Raw genomic sequence first — 24784 nt, 5'->3', positions numbered from 1 at the left:
TTATTTTAGTTAATATAAACTGCTAAATACCTTTTCTCTTTAGCAGTATATAGCAGTCATATGACTTATATCAGTGTTTGGTTAAAACGGAGTTCCACCCAAAAATGGAACTTCTGCTTTTCGGAACCCTCCCCCCTCCGGTGTCACATTTGGCACCTTTCAGGGGAAGGAGGTGCAGATATTTGTCTAAGACAGGTATTTGCACCCACTTCTGGGAATACACTCCTGCGGCAGTCACGCCCCTACCCGCACCCCCGATGTTTTCTGGGAAACACACTATTCCCAGGAGACAGCGGGGACCAGTGATGGCACACCACGCTACTCACGCATGCACAGTAGGGAACCGAGCAGTGAAGCCATAATGCTTCTCTTCCGAAGAAAGCGGCAGGTGCAGCCAAGGGACGAGCGATTGCTCAGCCTCGGCTGCCGACATCGCGGGTGCACTGGACAGGTATGTTTTCATTCTACTCTGCTTGTCCTATGAGGCTGCAGGACCCCTGACCCTCTGTCTGGACAGTGCTGATTAGTCCTGTGCTGATCATATGCACCTTACCAAGAAAAAAAACTCTCCTCCTTATCAGGAGATGGATTGGGGACAGTGGAAGAAGGGGAGGATTAGAGAGCCTTTTTACACAAAGCGGGGGATTAACCCCTTGGGTTCCACAGTGAGCATAACAAGAATGTTTTACTGTATATACAGACTGATTTTACTGTTGTGGGTTTAGTAACACTTTAAGTAGCAAATGTAGCAAAATAAATGTCTGCACAATATTAGTGTTACATAGTTGGTTAGGTTGAATAAAGTAAATAAAAAAAAATAAACCACCTTAATTTCATCTTCCCCATTGACTTCAATACATTGGCCAACGTTTTCTAAAATGCTATAATATTTTGCCAAACTCTCAGCAAAACTCTCAGCAAAGTGAAAATGATTAGCATCTCTCTTCCATAGTTAGGACCTCTGCAGAGTCTTTTTTGCAGTTTCTGTCTCAAAGACACAAGTGAATTGATAAGAAATTTCACCAAAGTGAAGGGAATATACATTTAACAGCTGTCACTAGAATAGCAGCCCCATAGTGAGATATCTTCCTAATGTCATGCTCTCGGAAAAAAATCACTTTTCATCCAGGGTAGGGAGTTCAAATCTCCCCAAAGGGGACAGACAGCATTAAAAACCTGACATATATTCGAAATCCCACTTAAAATTTTTGGAATAGCTTGTGGTAGAGAAGGTCATGGGCATACTTGTAAACCATTCTGGGGGGAATTTACTTAAACTGGCGCAGAGAGAATCTGGAGCAGCTGTGCATAGTAACCAATCAGCTTCTACCTTCAGCTTGGGACCTGAATTGGACAGCAGTTTGTGCCAAGCTGTCCAAGGTTTTGCCCTGCTGCTTTCTAGGATAGGACAATTTAATATCTGACTTTTAGGGGTAACTCCACAATTTTTTTTTAACATTCTCCTAGCCAAAGGCCTGCACAGTACTGTGCCTCCCTGGCCTGTAGCCAATTACTGGAAATAAAGGAAAGGCAAATAGGGACTGGGTCCCCAAGCAACCTCCTATGCACCGCCAGATTATCTGTCATCTTCCTCTTCCTCACTAGCAGTGTATGGACACCAGTGGGTCTGTCCCTCATTCTGCCAGCATTTCCACAACACAGGTTTCTACTTTCTCCTTGCAGCTGGCATTGCTAGTTGGTAGCCGATCTTCTGCACAGACCAGGGCTGCTTTATTTTGATTCTCCACTTCAGGTTCTCAATGGATGAGCTTGACCCCTTTGTACTCAGGCAAACCCTGGTGCAGACTCCCCTTTCTGTGCTGCACCAAGAACGGAGAGTCTGGGTGTATTTCTGCTGGCTGCATTAGCGGATCTCTAGAGCTGCCAACAGTCACTGATGCTGCATCCTACTCCCAGGGCACTCTGCACTCACATGGTGGTATTCTCCCAGGGAGTACCTAAAAGAGGCAGGCTTTGCAGAGTCATCAGGGGGCTGAAGGTGTCATCTTGTGAGTCAGTTTTCCATGCTCAGTGCACACAGCCACAAATGTGCCAATGGCTCCAGTCCAGAATACCTAAAAGCACTTCTTTGTCATGTCCTACAGCCCTGTATCCACTGTTATCTCCTTGTAGTGGGAAGATGTAAAGTGTGGCTGAGCCACCTTTACTGCTGCATTGTGAAAAGCATATATGTTTGCTACACGACAACTGGGGTATGCATATAAACTCAAGTCCAATAATAACACACTCCTCTGTTTCTCTGCCACCTGGTACTGTTCAAACCAACAGGGCTGACACAACTTCACAGGTAGTCTTGTGCCCTATCCTGCCGACTATGCCAAGTGTAAGGGATTTAGATTGAAGAGCAGTTGGCACCAAGCTGTCCTAAGTCCCATCCTGCTTCTTTCTAGCATATGACAACCACATACAGTATCTAGCTTTAAGGAATGACTCCACCATCTTGTGTCACACTTTTCCACCCAGAGGGTGGAAATAAAAGAATGTCCACTCCAATAGTGTTTTAATACTGCATCTGCTCAGCTCTTCTCTTACGTACCCCCATCACAGCATAACATCATATCCAGGTTACTGAGTCTAGCAGTGAAGAAAACTAGTAGAATGAAAGCAACATCCTGACAATAGTTCCAAATTAGTGCAGAACGCTAGTTTCAGCCATCTTCCCATCCAAACCATAAACTGGTTTCAGCCGTCTTCCCACTCTTTCCTAATAAGCCCACCATTCAGCTCACCATAGAGTTTCTCAGTCCTGGTCCTCAAGGCCACAGACCTGCAATTGAAGGTCAGGAGTGGCAAGGTGTCCCCATTTGCTCCTTGCATATTGTACACCTGTCCCAGTAGTAGTACTGCCCACCCACTGCATCATTACAGGAGGGGCAAAACTTAAAGGGGCGCCAACATCTGGCAACAAGCTTTTTTAGTTAAGCTTTAAAATGAAAGCTAAACACTGATTGGCTGCCTTGCACAGCTACGCCAGATTCTGGCTGCTCTAGTCTTAGGCCTCGTACACACGACCGAGTTTCTCGGCAAAAACCAGCAAGAAACTTGCTGGGAGATATTTTTTTGCCGAGGAGACCGGTCGTGTGTACATTTTCGTCGAAACTGCCGAGAAACTCGATGAGCCAAAAAGAGAGCAATTTCTCTATTTCCTCGACGGGAATGGAGAAACTTGCCTTGTCGAGTTCCTTGACAGCCTAACAAGGAACTCGACGAGGAAAACGATGTGTTTCGCCCGTCGAGTTCCTCGGTCGTGTGTACGAGGCTTCAGTCTGTATGAACAATTTTTTTAAAATAAACAATTTATTTTAAACTGGTGCCAGTAGTTCTTCTAAGACATTCTTTGTAGTCCCATTATCTTAATAAACCCCTATGAAGCTCTTGATAGGAAAAACGATATTTCATGACCACAAAATTCATTTTTTTCTTGCTAGTCTCCCCAAGGAGAGCCAAACCACAGATCCCCAGAAGACTGCCTTTATAAAGGCATACACCAGCAAATCAGAAGAATACAGCTCTGATAACTTAAATGGCACACTGACAAAGTATGTGAATTCCTAATATGACATATTTTGTTTTTCTTTTTTTATGTTACCTTTTATGATCCATACCATTATGCACTTTGACAATTTTTTTAACTTAACACAAAAGTTAATATGTACCGAAAACTCTCAGTTGCAGGTTTTTAATTGTGTTATGTAGTACAACTGGGGCTTTTCCATTTTGTGTCATGTTATCATTCTGGTCCATTGTGGCTCTTTGTATTTAATTTGGTATTATAAGGTTTCAACAATATTGTTACAGAAAGAACTCTGAATGTTATTAGCAGATTGCTTGTTCTTTAAATAAAAGATTCTGTAAATATTATGTATTATAGATGTCTAAAAAAAGCAATACAGCTCCTCCTTTTTTTTCTATTCTGTGAGTGTGGAATTGCTTTGTTCAACCAATAATAGTATTGTCTGTCCAGACCTTTTATTCAGCTAGCTTGATAAATAGTTTGGATATGCTGCAACAAAGCATTTCTATAATGCGCGATTAAGAGTGCATATAAGCCTTAAAAAGAGACTGGCAGACCTGTGAATAATGTTTTGTACAAAATCATTTATCATAAACACTACCAATTTTCTCTGCTGATAAATCATTAGTGAGCCATATAAGGTTTTTCATGGTACTGTATAAAATTGTGTGATTATTTTGAGTGGTACCATGAAATCCAAGAATAGCAAAAATCCAGCACTCCAAAATAGAAAATTGATAATTCACTAAAACTCCGGCGTTTTGGGGGACACAAAGGAAACATTTGGAGACATATGAATACACTGCATATAAATATGATCCTACAACTAGGTTTACCTAGGGCTGCCAATTAATCAGTCAAGCAGCTATGCCCATTTCAGGTTCCACATTAACAAGCAAGCTAGTCCTTGGTAAAGAATTGGTGATAAACATACTAGTAAACAAGCCCCATATGAAAATATCAGTCATCTGATAAAAGAAGACAAAAAAGAAAACCAAATCTGCTGATCAATTTTCACTGCAGTATTCATCTTCAAAAATATTTACCACAATGTCTCCACAACCTTTTGCTTTGGATCCTATTTGTGAGATCAAAAAATATTTGAAGCAATTATATAAATAAAGACTCAACTAAATATCCCATTTCACAAATAACCAGCTAGGGGGTTACCCTCACAAAGCAAAGTTATTGGTAAATTCTGTTGGTTGAACTAATCACAATGGCAAAAATCAGGATCAAATGGGCACGCAATAGAACGAACCTGGTGGTAATGCTGACATTTTGTTTTGCATGGTTCATTATTTCAAGGTTTTCTTTGCCTGTCATGCACACACTCAGGATTAAGGTGTCACTACATCAGATTATATTGGTGCATGATCAGTCAGCTACGACAAAATCATGCTACTACAACCTTATGTTAATGAGAGGCAAACTGTTATATATATAATAAGCACAGCAGACCTCAAACTGTATTGAGATACAAAAGGTTGAATTTTCAAATGATTATCTATCGTTGCTGAGTGACGGGCATAACCGTGTTGCCTAAGGTGTCTTTGGAAAATGGGTTCTATTTTTGATGTTGAAATATACATATTTGCGCATACATATTTCTAATTACACTGTATGTATATATTGTATACACATATTGTATAATCAGATCCATCCAAATGGCAAACTTGGGGGTTGATTTACTAAAGGTGAATAGAATTTGCACTTTGCAAGAGCAGTTGCACTCATTTTCCACAGAGTTCAGTGAATGTGATGATAATGATAGTCATGATAAAGCAAAAATGCTGTATTTTTTTCCCCTTGCATCTGATTGGGTATTCTTTACAAAGTAAAGCTTGACCACATTTACTAAGCTCTGGGGGAAATAAATGTTACTGTACTTGCAAGTGCAAATTATATTTGCCTTTAGTAAATCAACCCCCAAGTTTGCCATTTGGATGGATCTGACTATACAATGTGTATAGAATATATACATACAGTGTACTTAGAAATATGTATGCTCAAATATGTATATTTCAACATCAAATATAGAACCCATATTCCAAAGACACCTTAGGCTGCGTGGGTATCTTGCCTTCAGTACATCAATCCCATTGCATCTATGAGTTTAGACACTTGAAACAAAGTAAATGATTACTGCATGAGAACGTTGGGTCACTATACTTGGCATGTTGTTTTCTTGCCTTGTTAAAGTATATTTTTAGCCCAAACCTATATTACAACCCCTGTTAGGTTTGTATTTTTGTCTGTGTTCTAAGTCCTCAGGGTTCTGTTTAAAATTGTCTACCTAGACAGAACGTTATAAAAATGTCCAATATTTACAGCTGTCGCTAGAATGGAAATAGATGGAAACCCCGCTAATGGGATTACCGATTCCAGTGATAGCTGTCTTTTTGGGATCACTTTGCAGGAAAAAAGTGATAGAAAATCATACCAGTGGAGCACAGACAACAAGGAATAAAATAAACAACAGAAAGAATTTTTGACTTTCCTTCTCTATCCAATAATAAAAAGGGCTGTATATATATTTATATATATTAGGGCTGTGCAGATTAACTTTTAATTAATCGATTAATCTTGAAATTTTTTGACCGATCAAAATCTTTTTGATCGATTAAAATTCTTTTGATTGGTACTCACCTCTTCGCCGGCTTCTGGGCCTTCAGGGAGTTCCGTCGGAGATCCAGTAACATCACGGACACCGACGAGGCTTGCCGTGTCCATCTGAAGGGCTCCTTTGTTGTGCCTTCATATCTGCATGCCCTTACTATCTGCCACACGCAAGGGCTGTTACACTTCCCTCTATCACTGCCCTCTATCACTTCCCTCTATCAACCTGGGATTCTACAACCATCCACTGGGAGTTGTGATAGTTCCCTTCATGGGACATCTACATGCCGACGAACTGATGTTAACCTCTCCTCATCTGGATTCAGCAGTGGTATCGTTGTACACATTTATATACCAGTATCATACTTGGCTACATGTTTTTATGACTGCTTTTGGTACCGTTAGGTATTACTCGCACCATTTTTACAGTTTATGTAGCTACATCGATTTTATCTCCAGTGCAATATTTATTTTGTTACCTACTTGAAGACTATAAAAGTTTTAATGCTATTCCAATCGAGCGCTGCATTTGTGTGTTTTTTGTATCCTGCTATCCATTTTTACAGTTGTTGGTAGCTGCACTGGGAATCAGCCTGCAAGGAGATCAGCTAAAAGTAGTTGGATCTGTATGTGCGTTATAATTAATCGAAATTAGTCGATTAATTAATAAAAAAAAAAAATTATTAATCGAACAGAAACATTTTGATCAGTAACAGCCCTATATATATATATATATATATATATATATATATATATATATATATATATATATATATATTGTATTTTAAGCACAAATACGTCTGTCTTATTTAGACTCTTATTGGACATGGTTCTTATTTCAGTATAGCGGATATTAAACATGCTCCAATCTATGTTTTATCTTCTTAGGATTAGCTAAACCCATGGGGCTTGTAGAAGGACCTGGCGGCCTTGGACAAGGTGGAATGGCTGCCACACTGAGAGATGACAGCCATGAAACAGAAACAAAATATGAGGAATATGGTTATAATGCCCAGCTCAGTGATCGAATCTCTTTGGACAGATCAATTCCAGATTACAGACCGAAAAAGTAAGTCATATAAAACTGTAATATTAAACTGTGGTAGTAATTAATTGATGCTATTTACAAGTAGGATTATTTTTCTTATGTTTTACCTTTAATATTTACACTGTTGATTGTGTTTTTTAAGATGGATTCTTACAAAAATACTGTTGTGGAGTGTGTACATATTAACATAACATATTGTTGTTAAAATTTATGAAAGGAACAATACACTATGTTGTATAACACTTGGAATAAAAATTTAAATTGGCAGAATTAGAACATTTTTGTGGTGATCAGCATTTGCTGTCAACCATGTACAGTAGACTGCAGGTACAATTATGGATTTGTCTCACCTCTGCTGACATGTTCGGTCGTGTGTAGGGCCGACCGGACAGGTTTCCAGCGGACAAATGTTTCTTAGCATGCTAAGAAACATGTCCGCTGGAAGCCTGTCCGTCGGACATGTCCGATGGTCAGTACGACTCATCGGACATGTCCGCTGGCCCGAGAACCCGCGCATGGCGTCGAAGTGATTTGACGCATGCGTGGAAGCATTGAACTTCCGGGTTCGCGCACACGTCGCCGCATCATTGTCACCGCGTCGTCACCGCGTCGTCTGTCCATGGGGAATTTGGTCTGATGGTGTGTACAGCCATCAGACCAAATGATCCCAGCGGACATGTCGGATGAAAACGGTCCGCGGACCGTTTTCATCGGACATGTCCGCTCGTCTGTACGAGGCCTAAGGTGTGCCCAAACTGCTGAATATAGGGGTTTAAAAGTACCCACAAAATGTGATTCAGGAAAAGTGCTGAAATGCAAACTTCTCCATTCCCAATCAAGTGCGTGTACATTAATGATCCCTAAGCATGCAGCAGGTAGGCTACCATTTGCTTATTAGTACTTCTATTGCGAAATTTAAAAGTTAGAACAAAGATAAAGATGAGACACAGTCAGCATTTCTGGGTTGATTTCTGCTGCTTTCTGTGTCTAATACTACTCCTACCCCAGCCAGCTAAAATAGTCAGCTGAGCCTGTATGCAGAAAAATTTCTCCTGAACACAGCCTCAGCATATGTAAACAAAAAGAGCTATTACTGTTATCAGAAGCAGTACTCTAAACCTGGACTATGCTGTTTTTTTCCATAGCCTGGAACTGTGTTTAGAGCAACTTCCAATCACAGCCTGAGCAGTTTTTATTTACCTTTCCTGATGCTGGAAGCAGTTCTCTGTACAGAGTCTCATATTTTATTTTATATTGCTTGAAGCTGTGTGCAGAGCGTTGCTCTTGATCACAGTCTCAGTTTTCTCCATTTATTGTTGCTGATGCTGTGTTCAGGAGCAGTTCTCTGAACACAGTCTTGTATTTTATTTTATATTGCTTGAGACTGTGTGCAGGAGGAGTTCTCTGAACACAGTCTCGTATTTTATATTGCTTGCGGCTGTGTGCAGGAGCAGTTCTCTGAACACAGTCTCGTATTTTATTTTATATTGCTTGCGGCTGTGTGCAGGAGGAGTTCTCTGAACACAGTCTCGTATTTTATATTGCTTGCGGCTGTGTGCAGGAGCAGTTCTCTGAACACAGTCTCGTATTTTATTTTATATTGCTTGAGGCTGTGTGTAGGAGCAGTTCTCTGAACACAGTCTCGTATTTTATTTTATATTGCTTGAGGCTGTGTGCAGGAGCAGTTCTCCGAACAAAGTCTCGTATTTTATTTTATATTGCTTGAGGCTGTGTGTAGGAGCAGTTCTCTGAACACAGTCTTGTATTTTATATTGCTTGCGGCTGTGTGCAGGAGCAGTTCTCTGAACACAGCCTCAGTGCTTATTTTATATTGCTTGCGGCTGTGTGCAGGAGCAGTTCTCTGAACACAGCCTCAGTGCTTATTTTATATTGCTTGAGGCTGTGTGCAGGAGCAGTTCTCTTAACATAGTCTTATATTTTATTTTATATTGTCTCATATTTTATTTTAAATTGCTTATTTTATGTGCAGAGAGTAGCTCCAATCTCTTTTTACAATTGCTAAAGCTGTTTTTGTGTCTGTCATTTTACTTTGTCTGGGGCTTTGTACAGGAGAACTGCTCTCAGTAAAAGCCTCAGCAAATGTAAACAAAAAAATGCTGAGACAGTGATCAGGAGCATTTCTCCTACACACAGCCTCAGGCAACGTGAAATGACAGCTGAGGCTGTGTTTTGAGAGTGGCTCATGATCACAGTCTCAGCTCTCTTTGTTTTATTTTGTTGAGGCTGTGTTTGTGAGCAGTTCTCCTGTGCACAGCCTCTGCGGTCAATTACAAGTCTCCTAATGGCTGGAGAAAACACAATGGAGAACACCCAGTAGTGTCTAATTTTTCTCTTTTTTTCTACTGCTTATAATGCTGCAATACATTAATATTGTATATGTTAATAATACATAAGCATCTGCCCTGAGGGAGTAATTGCATGAACAAATTTAAAATTATATTTATGAATAGAAATATGATGTTTGGCTTAGTGACAGGGTCTCTGACCAGTTGAATGCCTCATATGAACTACAATAAAGTATTCTGCATGTCTGCAGTGAAAAGAAAAACTTTTGTAATAATAACAGAATATTCCACAATTTTTTATTTTATTTTATTTATTAACAAAGCGTTAACATTAAATCGAAACCAAGTCTTTTTTCTGTTATATACTATTCTCAGGAAACACTAAGCTGATTCTGTGAATGAGCATCAGTCCAAGTTTCCAGGCCTAAGGGCCCTTTCACATGTGTCCGTAAGCTCAGCGAGGATCGCTCCGTAAATCCCAGCTGAGCCGTCGGCTGACAGGGCGGTCCCCGCACACTGTGCAGCGACCGCCCTGTCTTTTCTCCGCTCTCCCCTATGGGGGATCGGATGAACACGGACTGTGTGTCCGTGTTCATCCGATCCGAAGACGGAAGAAAAAATAGGGTTTTCTTCCGTCTGCAAAATCGGATGTTTGCGGAGGCGGATGATTACGGGTGTCAGCGGATGTTTATCCGCTGACACCCGCAATCATATAGGGACCAATGTATGTCCCTTTTTCATCCGCAAACGGATGGATGAAAAAGCGGACATACCGTCCGCACATCTGAAAGGGGCCTAAAGTTCATGTATTACTTACTACAGTAACGTGGTTTCAGTGAGAGGGTGGAAGTATAGAAGGGAATATATCCCCTTGGGTATGGATACCACCTTTGCTACTGACAGTCCTAGAGGTAATGAACATTTTTTAGTGATTTCATTAAAATAAAAAGAAGCAGAAAAATATTAATCCAGAGGCTTTTAATTGAGATCAATAGGTAATGGAACTTTGTGGTGCCTTTGTCATTATTTAAACAGCTGACTTTTTTACATTTACAACTATTGTCAATTTGAAGATTTTATTAAACTGGCAAAAATGTTTCAAAAAAAATCTATGATACAATTAAAGAAGACTAAAGATGCAGAAATAGTTTTAGTTCTGAGTTTGGTAGTCTGGTATTGCTCCCACAATATTAAGGCATATTGGGCCAGATTCACGTAAAAGTGCGGCGGCGTAACGTATCGTAGATACGTTACACCGCCGCAAGTTTTCATCGCAAGTGCCTGATTCACAAAGCACTTGCAATGAAAACCTACGCCGGCGGCCTCCGGCGTAAGCCCGAGTAATTCAAAGGGGCGTGTGCCATTTAAATTAGGCGCGCTCCAGCGGGAACGACGGCCATACTTTAACATGGGCTGTGTAAAGTTAGGGCAGCTAAAACGATGACTAACTTTGCGACGGGAAACTAGACTAGCAGCGATGTAGTGGACGCGAAAAACCAGCGTGGATCGCCGTAAGTACTAATTCGCATACCCGACGCTGGTTTACGACGCAAACTCCCCCCAGCGGCGGCCGCGGTATTGCATCCTAAGATCCGACAGTGTAAAACAATTACACCTGTCGGATCTTAGGGCAAAGTATGCGTAACTGATTCTATGAATCAGTCGCATAGTTAGGAAGCCCCTAAAACAGAGATACGACGGCGTATCAGGAGATACGCCGTCGTATCTCTTTTGTGACTCTGGCCCATTGTGCCTATAAAGCATAAAGAAAAACAAAATTTTGATTTGAAAGTGTTTCTAAAGCCTGATGCCGTGTACACACGATCATTTTTCAACATGAAAAAAAATGACGTTTTTAAAAACGTCATTTAAAATGATCGTGTGTGGGCTACACATCATTTTTCGGCTTCTGAAAAACGAAAAAAAAAAAAAAAATTCGAACATGTTGCATTTTTTAACGTCGTTTTAAAAAATGTTGTTTTTCGGGTTGTAAAAAATTATTGTGTGTGGGCTAAAACTACGTTTAAGGCCCCGTACAGACGACCAAACATGTCTGCTGAAACTGGTCTGCGGGCCAGTTTCAGCAGACATGTTCGGTCGTGTGTAGGCCCGAGCGTGCAAGATTCCAGCAAACATTTGCCCGTCGGGCCTTTTCCCAGCGGACAAATATTCCTGGACCTGTTTTAAAACAGTCCGCTGGAAGCCTGCCCGCTCGGACATGTTCGGTCGTCTGTACAGACCTACCGTACATGTCCGAGCGCCCGCCATCCCTCGCATGCGTCAAATGACTTCGACGCATGCGTGGAAGCATTTAACTGGCAGGCCCGCCCACGTCATCGCGTCATTGTCGCGGCGACACCGCGTCATCGACGCGGCGACACCGCGGACACGCCCCGCGTATTGTTTACGCGCGGCTTTCTGTACGATGGTTAGTACAGCCATCGTACAGAAAGCCCCGGGCAGACATGTACGGTGAAAACGGTCCGGCGGAGCAAGTTATGAGACGGGAGCACTCGCTCTGGTAAAATTACCGTTCATAATGGAGTAAGCACATTCATCACGCTGTAACAGACAGAAAAGTGCGAATCGTCTTTTACTAACACGGAATCAGCTAAAGCAGCCCAAAGGCGAATAGAACTTCCCAGAGTGCCATCGTACGTGTTGTACGTCACTGCGCTTTGTTCATCATTTTTTTAAAACGATGGTGTGTGGGCGATGTCGTTTTTAACGATGAAGTTGTAAAAACTTCGTTTTTTGGACATGCTGAAAAATGAGCGTGTGTGAGCATGAAGTTTTTTTTACCTTAATGCATTTTCTGGGTACACACAGGCTGAATTCAGACAAGTTCATTATAAACCGGCCGACATTCGCCGAGTACAGCAGCCTGGCCAACAGGAGCCGATCTGGGAACATGCTGGAAAACACTCATCCAATCAGTGCTCACAGACAATGGTTGCGAGCGCTGATCAGTGTGTTCTGGAGGGGAGTCTGTACCAGGCTTAATGGTAAAAAAAACCTTCAGTATGCATCGCCCTGATCCCACCACCACCACTTTATAGTTACCTGAGCCAATCTTGATCCAGCGCTGTGCATGAAAACAGGCTCTTTTAGCTCTCTCTCCCTCCTTATAGGCTCAGATACAGCAGTGGGAGCCATTGCTATGGGGGAAGGCATTCTGTACAACTTTGCCCCCCAGACTAGTCATTTCCTGCTTTTATGAATGGCCAACTTATTTTTTAAGATGTCTGCACTGAGATACAAATACAATTTTAGGTATCTCCTACAATAAGCATTTCATTTTTGGTGAGATTCTCTCTAAGGCTTGTCTACTAAAGAGTTGCAGACACTGCAACTTTCCTCATTTACTGAAAGTGCATTAGGTGGCTATAATGAACACAGGCCCTCCCATTCAAGAATCGGTCTGGAAAGGATACAGTGCAACATGCACCAACATGCACCAATTTATTATGATTCCAGTTTTTATTGCTTTCAGACATTTAGACAATTAGGAAATAGAATGTGCAGGATAGCAATATAAACATTGTAAGATGTTCAAACCCTTTCATGCACTATAAAAAATGTGTCTTTATTTATGTTTGTTTATGGAAAGATTTTTCATCATGTTTTGTCCTGACAAGAAGTAAGAGGAAATCTACACTCACTTAATAAAATAGTTTGACTGGATTTGAGCTTTAACAGTGGATATGCTTGTGTTAGCAATTGCTAATTATTTAAAACATTCATCAGTATGTTATAAAGGGATCATTTATTTTTTGAGACCTTCAAAATGTGTACAACATAATAAATACATTTCCGGCTTGTGCACCGGTTTGTTCATGAGAGTGAATGTGAGTTAATGTGTGTCAGCATGTGCCTGAATATGTTTATGTTCAACATAATACTTCTGTTCAGACAAATAGGGTTACAAAAATAGTACATGAAACCATATGGCTTTTGAGTTCTTCTACACCTACTGTATTTCATCTCATGCACCAAAGTTAAAACCACTTCTGCCACGAATGATATGCAGGAGCACATGTCTAATTGTTAACCCTGTAAAAGGTGTGTTTGTGTTGTGTTTGTGTATGAGGTGGTATAAAATCATCTTCTTCAATATGTACCAGCTTATCTTACAATGATCTGGCTTAGATTTAAGCTGAATGGCCCAAACATTTAACTCTATGGCATCATGTTTACAGATTACTTTATAAGTAGGGATGAGGTTTGTTTGTGTTGTATTGACTACCATGGATTCAAGGCAAACCCTGTGTTCAAGGGGCCAAATTTCTCATAACCATAAGGCACCGCTTGGCCCTTTTTTCAGCTGGCTGAAAGGGCCAATTGTGATGGATCCCAAATACCCCAATCACGAGGCAAACTACACAGATGTTAAGGGTTAACCATGCAGAGCATAAGATGGTTTATTAAGTACAAACCATACACTTTTAAACTTAGTTAGGAACCCTCCCCTTAGCCTTGTCATAGAGGGGTAGGGGACAAGGAAGAACCAATGGGAACTCAACACTTGTACATTCAAACAGAAACTATAGTTGAAACACATAAAGGGATTTTGACAAGCAGGCAGCCACTCCTTACACATTCCCTGCTGTGATGCGTCTCCACACCTTTTGTTTACGTGCCATGACATAACATCCTTAAACAGAATAACAAGTGGAGGAGGATGGGGAGAAGGGATGCAGCTTATATAGGGACATCATTACATTATCCCAACGCCATTTTGTCCCCAAGTCTCGTAGCCCCACGCTTTGGGCATACCGCCACCTTGTATATGCTTTTATCAGCTAAAAGTACATCGTTTGTATAATAAAAGTATATATTTAGCCCAGCCGGGCCAATAGGTTTAAGTAGCTGGAATTAACTCCACGAGCCCGGCCACAGATACCGCATTCACCCGGTTCCGATGAACCGGTGACTGCGGACACAAATGTCTGGGGATGGCGTCTTCTTCTGGTGGCAGGAGATGGCAAATAGCCCTCCAAATCTCCTGTTCTCTTCTGGGCCATAGTATGTGGGTAGGTGGCCAGCCAACAGCCCCCTCCAAAACACATTAAGGACAGTGGGTTCTGTCACACCAATAATTATGGTTTTGTTATGTGCCAGCTCCCTCACAATAAAAGAGTGGGTTCCCAGCAGCCATTTGTTAGTGGATTTTGGAGTAGTTTAAGGAGAGCTGACAGTTTTTGTAAGATTATTTAGTTGTTATATGGTGCTACTGCAAAATATGACTGGATTTCAGTTTTGTGGGCCACACAGCATACAGTAGTTGCTGACTCAGGAAAAGGTGCCCTTCGCTTTCAGCCAAAGCCCCAAATATTTATCATTTATATTACCAAAGTTGCCATCGTACAACATATTTATGCAATCCCTTTATATATTTAGGCAAATCCCTTTATACATCAAATTGAATCTTATACCAATTGGAAAGAAGGAAGTTCTAAGGGAGAGGAAGAAAAGTAGTGAGAGAGGATTTTGAGCAGAGGCAATTTACAGGTTACTGGAGGGAGCAGCCATCAAATTCAATCTGGTGACACTTCCTTCACAGGTATGGGCCATGGCTTTCCCCAGGGCCTGTCCACAGATTAACATATCTGCTGTCAATAGCACCATTGTGGTCTGGAGCCTTCTGCCTGCAGCATATCAGTACCAGCCGTTTGGATACTACATGCATTAAGAAACACATGACACAATGGGGGCAGCACCTTAATGAGATCATTCAGCAGTAAAAGGCCCACACTTCTCCTCCTCACTTTCTCTATCTCACCCCCCGCCCCCTGCCCCGCCTCCATAAAATTCTTCCTTTGCATTTGCCACAATGTCTACAGACTCCACTGACAGGGAGGGAAGTCCCAAAAGGGATTTCAAAGGCTTATGATATGTTAAATCAAGCAGGATGAGGGTAAGGGGATGTCATCTGTAATAGGTATTTGTGTTGGCCATTCTGCAGAAAATTCACTAACAGCAGCATGCCATCAACGAGGCCAGGCTCCCAAAAATTGGGTTGTTTTCACCATGTCAATGGCTCATCATTCAAGATCCATGCATCATTTTAACACTTTTTGAAGAGGAGACCAAAATGGTGAGCCAGGATAAGGTGGGCATAAGTGATACAATCCCCTTTATATTTTTTCTGGAGCATACACACCATGGCCCACCAAGGCTGGAAACTGGTACAGCACAGCAGCAAGAAAAAGGGCAGGACATGCTGCTCTTTTGGGGCCAGCAGGATACTTTCTTTGCCTACTGCCTCAATCCTTGTGAGGCAGAGGCAGAATAGAAATATGAGAAGGAGGAGAAGAGGTTGGGGTGCTGGAGATGGGGAGGAGATGGGGCAGGCTCTAAAAAATACTTTTTTTGGCTAATCATACTTACCTCGGTGCATGCAGCATCAGACTGATGCTGCATCTGTCCCCCAGCATCCCTGCGCTGAGAACCGAGCCACCAAACACCGCCGATGGCTCGGTTCTCACTCCTCCCTGAGCAGAGTGATGCTGTCAGTCAGCATTGCTTCAGCTCTACTTCTCCGCGCTCATTTGAATGCTGAGGGGGCAGGGAGCGGCCGTCTCAGCAGCTTGCTGAGACTGCCATCAATCAAGGCAGCTGGCGGATCCAGACTTGGAAGTCGGGATGACGCGTTGCCTCAACTGATGGCAGTGACATCAGCGGAGAGCGGACTTCAGACCGATCTCCACTGAAAACGGGTCACAGGAGTGCAAAACAAAACTCAGGCTGGACTTCTCCTTTAAGGATGATGTGTTCTCCGTGATATCTGCAGGTAATTGTAGCAAATGAAGTCTGGGCTTGTTTAAGCTACTATATAAGGTTTCATGTACTATTTTGTAACTGTATTTGTCTAAACAAAACTATTATGTTGACTTGTAGACTTATTCAGGCACATATTGTCACACATTAATCCTAAAACACTCATGAACAAACAAGCTGAATATGTAGTTATCTTCTTAACATTTTGAAGGTCACAAGAAATATATGCCTTATAATACCAATATAACATACCAATCAATGTTTTAGTTTTAAAAAAAAAAGCCGTCAGCCTAAAAGGCTGATGAAACATGTAGGCATTTATTCACAGAACTCACTGATTAGTGAGGAGAGATGCAGGACTGAGATCTGCCTATGTAAACAAGGCAGAGCTCTGTCCTGGCAGCAGGGATGTGGTGGCTTTTGCATACCTGCAAGGGAATGTATAGCAAAAAATGGCCTGGTCATGAAGGGGGTAAATCTTCTGGAAGTCAAGTGATTATCATGGTGCTCAGTCCAATTATGTAATGTTAGCATAGCTATATGTTTTATATTGCGTTTTTTTTTTAAATAAATTGCACTATTGGATTGCATTATATGTTTATGTACTTAACGCATTAAGAGTATTTGTGGAGATGGTATTGGGATGTTGATAAAGAGTATGAAATCATCAGGTATTCCTATTTAGATGTTCTTTTTATAAGAGGTCTGGGGATATTGGTGAAGATGTCTATCTGGCTTTTATAATTTGAGGTCCCTCCCCTTGGGTGAGTGACCTTTTTCTGAAGGTGGGAATGGATAACACAGTTGCAGTGTGTCTTATAGGAGTTCAGACCATATGTGCTGCTGTGGGCAGTTTACCTGGTTTGGTGGTTGATCCATTTCCAATGACATTCCTTGAGTGGTAAAATAAACAAATAAAGCCGTAAAACCGTAGACACGATCGGACCCTTTGTCTGAGCAAAATCAGATCGGAATTTCATCGGAGTAAAAGAGAACATGTTCTCTATCTAAACTCCAAAGGAATTCATCAGAATTTCCGATGGAATTACTCCGATGGGGCATACACACGGTCCGAATGTCCGATGGAAAAATTCCATCCATTCTGATCTTGTGTACGGGCTTAATACAATCTAATGTTTATTTCATTATAAAACCTGCTGTGTCTCTCCCTCTTACATCAGAACCCTAACAAGCTACTTACAGATAATAGACTCAAATTTTTATTGCAAGATAAACCTTGCTTGTTTTTTTTCTATGTTCTGCCTATTCAAGTGCTTGTGTACTGTTCTGATGCTAGCCAATTTCTACCAAACAAATACCTGAAGTCTATATTTGTTATATTTTGGTAACAATTGGGCATACAGAAATTGGAGGGGGTTGTGGGGCAAATGTGGTGTTGCAGTTTTGAATTGTTTTTTGTTTAGTCTATTTTGAAATTGTATTAAACTTTTAAAATAATGGATGGTACTGTGAAAAATAAGCTTTTTTAGCTATAGCTTTTATATGTATTGTGGCAGCTACTTTCAGCAATCAATTCAGGACAATTACCACTTGAGGAAAAAAATAATTTGCCTCAGGCAACTTGACCTAAAAACATTTATAACGTTAAATTAAATTAGATTGGGGTGCTGCTGTTCAATTTGAGCACATGAACGTGAACACACATGAACACATTCAAAATGTGTGATGCCAAAATACAGTTAATCACATCTGTGAAAATCGTACTGTTCCGTAACAACACATACAGCTTAAAGACACCCCCAAGCATGTCATTTGTCCACTTCAGCTCACATCTATACACTCCCTGTGGACTAGTACTATTGTTACATTTCTGCTATGTGATAGTACTAGGACTTGGGCTGGCTCTTTAGGGCTGAGCCAAACAACAACAGTGATTGGCCAGCACTTTGCAGCCTATGCTTAAAGCCCCTGCTCACACCTCCAGTGCTCATGATAGTGAATGCTATCTGATGTGCTCTTGCTTGACCTGGCTTGTATCTGTTCTGTGGATTACCATGTCTGACCCAGCTTGCTCTCACCTTGCTCTGTCCATTGTGATTCTGTACTGTTTTGGACTCTGATCCACTCATATATGACCCGACTCATCTACTGTAGACTACTTTCTGCCTGACCCTCCCGTGATATCAGACTCTCTGTTGCTTTTTGGCCTACTCGGCTCTGCTCCATCTACACATCAGTCCTTGCTGCCCTGATGACACCTGCAGTGGTGTACCACAAGTACCAGCCAGTCTTCTCTGCCTACGATCCTATGCAGATGAACAGAACAGGGGTTTATAGGTGCCACTGGGTGTCTTAAACCTAGCATAAAATAATCATCAAGTCCATGTTATAAATGGTCTGTAAAGTAGCATTCATAAAGTCTCTGTGGAATATTCTGCGGAGGCTATATCAAAGCATTAGGGCAAGCTTTAAGCAGGAGTAAGAGCAGGAAGCCAAGCTGGAGCGCAGTGTGGTCCATGTGTTGACATCACCGGAAGGAGGAGTTGCGACGCTGCGTCTGCACTATGGCAGTCCTAGGCATGCACACTCTTTCATCAGGTTCTGCCTATGGTCCTACCCATGGAATGTGTTATCTAATCTTGAACTGGCTGCATTATAGAACACCTAAACTGTTTTGCTGTCGCCTATATTCCTGACCTGACACTGTGGACCTGTTTATTCTGCAACAACTTGGTCATTAGTTAATAAAACAAAGAAACTAAGTAACTTTGTCATTAGTTAATAAAACAAAGTAATACATACTACATAATAAAACATGCCTTTTCGTTTGGTGATATTGCAAAAATGATTGTATTTTTCTGTAATCCATACTTTGGTCAGTGTTGATTAAAACATAGTGTAGATAAAAACATTAAACTATATTCTACAGTTTGTCCTTTAAAAAAGACACTAACATTATAATTCTGGTACAAAGCATTGCAAAGATATCTACAAATTAATTAAATGTGTTTTTTTTCCTATTTTTTTTTTAATGCAACACTAAAAAGTAATAAATAAAATGAATTAAAATTAAAACTGATTAGAAAATAGAAAAAAATAAGGTTACCAGGAAATAAATAGCTAAGGGGAGAAAGGGAACAATGCTGATTAGCGTAAACTAAGGGTTAAGAACACATTTTATTTAAAATATATATATATTTTTTTGCTTGTCAGGTGTCTTTAACTGACATACAGTAATTTGCCGATCGAACCTCATCCCTTTGATCTTCAGATGAAAGGAACTGAGTAGATACAAAAGTAACACTGTTACTTTGTATCTCTCTGTCTAGAGAAACTTTATTGAAGATAAAAATCCATCAAATGATACATACTGACATCCAAATACACATCAACAGCAGATTGGCAGAGATAAGCACGTTTCATGAATCCATATTCACTTAGTCTAATCTTATGACTAAGTCAATTGTGGATTCGTGAAACGCGTTAATCTTTAACAATCTGCTGTTGATGTGTTTTTGGAAGTCATTATGTATCGTTTGATGGATTTTTATCTTCAATAAAGTTTCTTATTTTTTCACACCTGTGAGTGCCTTGAACCTTTTCCTGTGTCAGGCTCTTCATCCAGATTGCAGACTGGACTTGTACCTAAAGGTTGGAGAGAACAATTGTGCTCACCTAGAGCGAATTAGCTGTCTTTCCTTACCCGACATAGTTCATATTTTGACAGCAGCATCTTCTACAGCGGCTTTATTTACACAGAAACTCTCTGCTATTATTTCTGCAAACAGGGAATTTCTAGCAATTACAGGGAGGGGAACAGCAGTGGGGCACAAGGACAAGACACACAATACATGTCCTATGTCCTTTGATTAAGTATTTATAGGAAAGTGTATCACAACCAGTGGCCACAGCTTGTTAAATTATTGGTATTTTTTCCATTGTATCCATATTGTGCATGAAAAGGACATGCTCCCCATTGTATGTTTTTTTTTAGAAGACAATAAAAAAAATGGCTCTGTTAAAAGTGCCCCATGGCAGTGCCTAGCTCCTGATGCCAATATTTGACAAAAGTTTGTCTATTATTTTGATAAACAGAGTTGAATGTAATAGCAATATTTGCCCTCCATAGACTTCATTGGGATTTGCTGCTAATTTGCATTTTTGCTAATTTTAGACAGAACCCCCCCCCCCCCACACACACACACACACAGATTTATGTGACTCTTAAAACTGGATAGCTATTTGCTAAAGATACTTCTTGTCATCTTTGTGGCTGCAGTATGTGCTGCTTGAGGTTCTATCACAAAACCCTTACACCAGTACTTTGTTTATCGGCTGAAAGGTATCCTTAGAGAAGTCTACCGTATTTAACAAACTGCTGCTCTCAACTATTAAAAAGTGCCAGAACAGCACAAGCCTTATGTTGCCTTCACAGATTCCCCAGCTTCCTTTGTAAGCCCTTGCCCTGCATGTTCTTGCTTTTAGATGACCCGGACAAATATGCAAAGTTATAAAAAGCCAAGTGCTGATGTAGCTTTAAAAGAAATCCCTGCAGTTTGCAGCTCCAGCTCTTAAATTATCAGGGGCATTTTCATAACCTTGTCACTGCTGTAGCCTAACCATGATTTCAACTGGATCATAATGACAGTTAACTTGTGTCTCACTCATTGTAAAAGTACTCTTCACAAAGGTTGTATTGAACATTGTTTGAAGCTATTTTCTATATAAAAACACGAGTTATCACTCTCCTCTTTTCCCTCCATTGGATTCTTTATTGATTTTGTTCTTTGTTTGGCACTAGCTGGGCTTTCTAATTAAACAGTGGCCTTAATTAGAGCACAAAGCACGGAGCATGGATCTTGATTATTAAGTCCGGCCTGTCGGAGAATAAGCTGGGGATTGGCAAATCCAAATTAAACAGAATCATAAAACTAAATGACCTTACCCCAAGTCCCTCTTGTTACACGTGTGCAATATATTCTGGCTTATTAATTGCTACATTTTTGTGCTAAGAGATAGCTGAAGATAAGATCTAGAGATAATGAAGAGAGGTGTGGGGCTCAGCTGTGCCACTCTGCTAGTCAGAGCTGTGAATATAATAACAGTAGAAACTCTGCTTAAAGTAGGGTAAAACGTGTTTTAAACATTGTCTTGTCATATTAAATTACCATATTGTAAGATGACATTTACAATTCTATCACAGAGCAGAATGGGTCAGAAAGCCCTTGGAAAGTTCAGACTATTGATGGGCCAGAAGGTTACATGCAGCCCCCAGAGATGTGACATATGGCCTTACTGAAGACTCATTTGGTCTTCTTTTAATGATTCAAATACTGCATTCAAAATATAGCACAAAAACAGTCTGTGCACGAGGCTGTGATCACACTAGCTCATGCCATAGTTGACTCCAACAACAAAAATGGAATATGTTGCAGCTTACCAGTCCCTAGATGAGGTGGTAAATTTCTTTAGATCCACCTAACAACCCTGCCAGATAAGACTACATGAACGTATCCCCTTCTCTCTTTTCATAAAGATTTTCAGTGGTGGTCCGAAATGCAGGGTGCAGAGGCACCACCCCCTATCAATGCGTCTGGCCACCTAATCTACATATGGGGCGCCAGACGTATGGATTCCAATAGTTTTTTTTTTAAGCATGTGCGGGTGACATACCACTAATTATGTGACTTCTGAAGGTAATTGGTTGCACCAGAGCTTTTTATGGGCTTCATAACAAAGGGGCTGAATACATACACACATGCCAATTATCATTTTTTTATTTCTGAAAAATTGTTTTATGTATATATTTTTCTAATTTTACTTCACCAACTTAGACTATTGTGTTCTGATCCATCACATATAATTCAGATTAAAGAAATATTGAACTAAAGGCTGTAATGTAACAAAATGGGTAAAAAGCCAAGGGGGTGAATACTTTTGCAAGGCACTGTATGTTGAGCTAGAAGTTGTTATTGTTTCAAGGAATTGTATAGTTTTTGCTATATTAAATGACATACTGCCATTTCCAATGAGGACATATTTAATCTTCCACTATGATATCTGTGTGCTGTATATGTATTTAAGGTAAATATTTTGCAGTACAGTTTTGCCTCACAGCTAGCATCAGTCCTTTGAGAAATTATTATCATTACTGCTCCAGGGAAGTTGTCATTCAGATACATTTCATAGCTAAACTTAACCGAGAAAAGATATTATAAGTTAATTGGGCGTTCTCTATAATTAGGTGTACATGGGACTGTGAGAAGCCTATTTATAAAAACTAGCAAATTAAACAAGGAAAATGAAAAACTAGTTAAGCGTTTGGTCTTAGAGAGTACATTTTCAAGGATGGCAATACATATGTTATTCTTCACCTTAACCAGTAACATAAAATACAACCCCATGATCAGTGGCAGAACTAACAGGGTAGCAAAAGTCGCACTTGCATTCTGCCACTGTGTGGGGGCTCCCAATATCAGGACTGTGGCTCCCCAGTGGCGCTGCTGGCTGCAGGGCTCTGAGCTGACATCATCTCTCTCACACAGCCCAGAGCTAGCACTTACAATTTCCCTCTGCATAGATGGGGGAGGAGAGAGAGCTGAATGTATTGCTCTACCCCCTCACCTCCTGTTTCTGCCCTAGGACATAAGAAACATGCTGACAGTCGATGCCTGAAACTCCATCCCCTGTCTGTTAATAAAGTCGCCCCCTCCCTCCCTTCTCTTTCCTACCTCCCAGTGAGTAATGTAATGTAAGGGGGGCTCTGTGGAGTCTGATGTAAGGGGGGGCTTTGATGAGCAGAGAACCCTTACATAAGTTCCCCTTTACACCAGAGTCCACAGCATATTAGATCAAAGCTCTCCCTTAAATCAGGGTTCCCAGAGCACCCCTTACAACAGAGGTTCCCTTTATATTCCACAGTTCACAAAGATCCCCCACAGTGTAAGTGGAAATACTGCAGACTCTGATGTAAGGGGGTTCTGAAAACTCTGATGTAAGGGAAAACTCTGCAAACTCTGATGTAGAGGGGGCCCTGCGTAATCTGAGGTAAGAGGGCTCTTCAGACTCTGATGGAAGGGGGCTCTGCAAACTGTGATGTAAGAGGGGCTCTGCAGACTCTGATGTCAGGGGTGGGCTCTTCAGACTCTGATGTAAGGGGGGCTCTGCAGACTTTGATGTAAGGGAGAACTCTAAGGACTCTGGTGTAAGGGGACTCTGCAGACTCTGATGTAAGGGGAGCTTTGGTAACCCTGATTAAAGTGGAATGCTGAGAACTCTGGTGTAGGTGGAGGCTCTGGTTACCAGAGGCCCCCTTATATCAGAGTTTCCCTTTACATCAGAGTCTTCAGCATTCCCCTTTACATCAGATTTCCCTCTGTGCATCAGAGTTCTCAGTGTTGCCCCTTTATTAGAGTCCCTAGAGTTCTCCCTTACGTGATAGTCTGCAGAGTCCCCCCTTACAGTGTAAGGAAACAAGTTTAGATGTAAGGGGAACTTTGCGGATTTAGATGTGAAGGGGAACATTACACGTCCAGATGTAATGGGGAACTCTACAGGTCCAGGTGTAATGCGGAACTCTGTGTATTTAGATGTAAAGGGTAACTCCGTGGATTCAGGTATAAGGGGAAAATGCTGTGGGTTGAGATGCAAAGGGTAACTCTGCAGATTCATATGTAAAGGGAAACTCTGTGGGTTCAGATGTAAAGGGGGGCTCTTGTGAATAAATCAATATGATTTGAAATGGTATTAAATCTCAAAATATATTTATAGTGTATACTACAATTTTTTTGTTTGCCGTGTTCAGGTTTGGCAACCCTACCCAAGATGGATCAGGGGGGTCCTTCATGGTTTCTTGCACCAGGGCCCTGAATGTTCTAGTTCTGCCCATGACCTAAGACAGGGAAAAGCTCCCACCCCTGGACACAGCCTTTACAGACTGCTCTAAGCTTCCTTAAGAACTTCACTGAACCACAGTTCAAAATGCTTACCTTTATTCTTTATTTAATATACTAGCTTACCAATAAATGTAGTAGCTGCATTGGTTTGTAGTCTGCATTCTGGATGGAGGAGCAATATAGACACCTTTGGACAGCAACATAACCAACCTATGGGGAGGGTAGTGTTACTGGCAGGTTTAGATGTCCTTTATTTTTCTTTCCTTTTTTTCCTTTTGAGGTAAATGTTTTATATAATGAACAAAAGCAGCCTGTCAGTGTTAAATGATTTGTCTTAACATTCTAACTGCCTTATTTGTTGGACAACTTGGTATATTAAAGTAATAAAATAAAAAAAGCATACTAACTGGCAAGATCAACAGATGAAAATAAAGGGGGGGGGGGAACAAAAATATAGCCACCACATCTAAGAATTTGAAAGCTGCATTACATTTTTTTTTTTTAATAACCGTTTAACAGACTCTTAGGATATAGTAGTGAAAAACAACTACAAGTAACAAAGTAACTCAAGTCTGAGCAGGTAAGGCACAAATCTTGCAGTGGTCATAAAATCAATCACATGTTTTGCCCTAAAGGATTT

At 40.9% G+C, this 24784-nt stretch overlaps 1 protein-coding gene across 1 annotated transcript in view; it reads left to right on the top strand.

Annotated features, from left to right (window-relative positions):
- Window positions 1-24784, top strand: part of GALNT9 (polypeptide N-acetylgalactosaminyltransferase 9) — a 467683-nt gene that overhangs the window by 52758 nt on the left and 390141 nt on the right. The window contains exon 2 of the mRNA XM_040347718.1: window positions 7043-7223. Within this exon, the coding sequence (XP_040203652.1) occupies window positions 7043-7223 (181 nt within the window). The remainder of the gene's footprint in view (window positions 1-7042; window positions 7224-24784) is intronic.

The sequence above is a fragment of the Rana temporaria genome, chromosome 1 (genome assembly GCF_905171775.1).
Source record: "Rana temporaria chromosome 1, aRanTem1.1, whole genome shotgun sequence".
Lineage (NCBI taxonomy): Eukaryota > Metazoa > Chordata > Amphibia > Anura > Ranidae > Rana > Rana temporaria.
The sequence above is the reverse complement of the archived record's forward strand: the minus strand, read 5'-3'. Positions and strand labels throughout refer to the sequence as shown.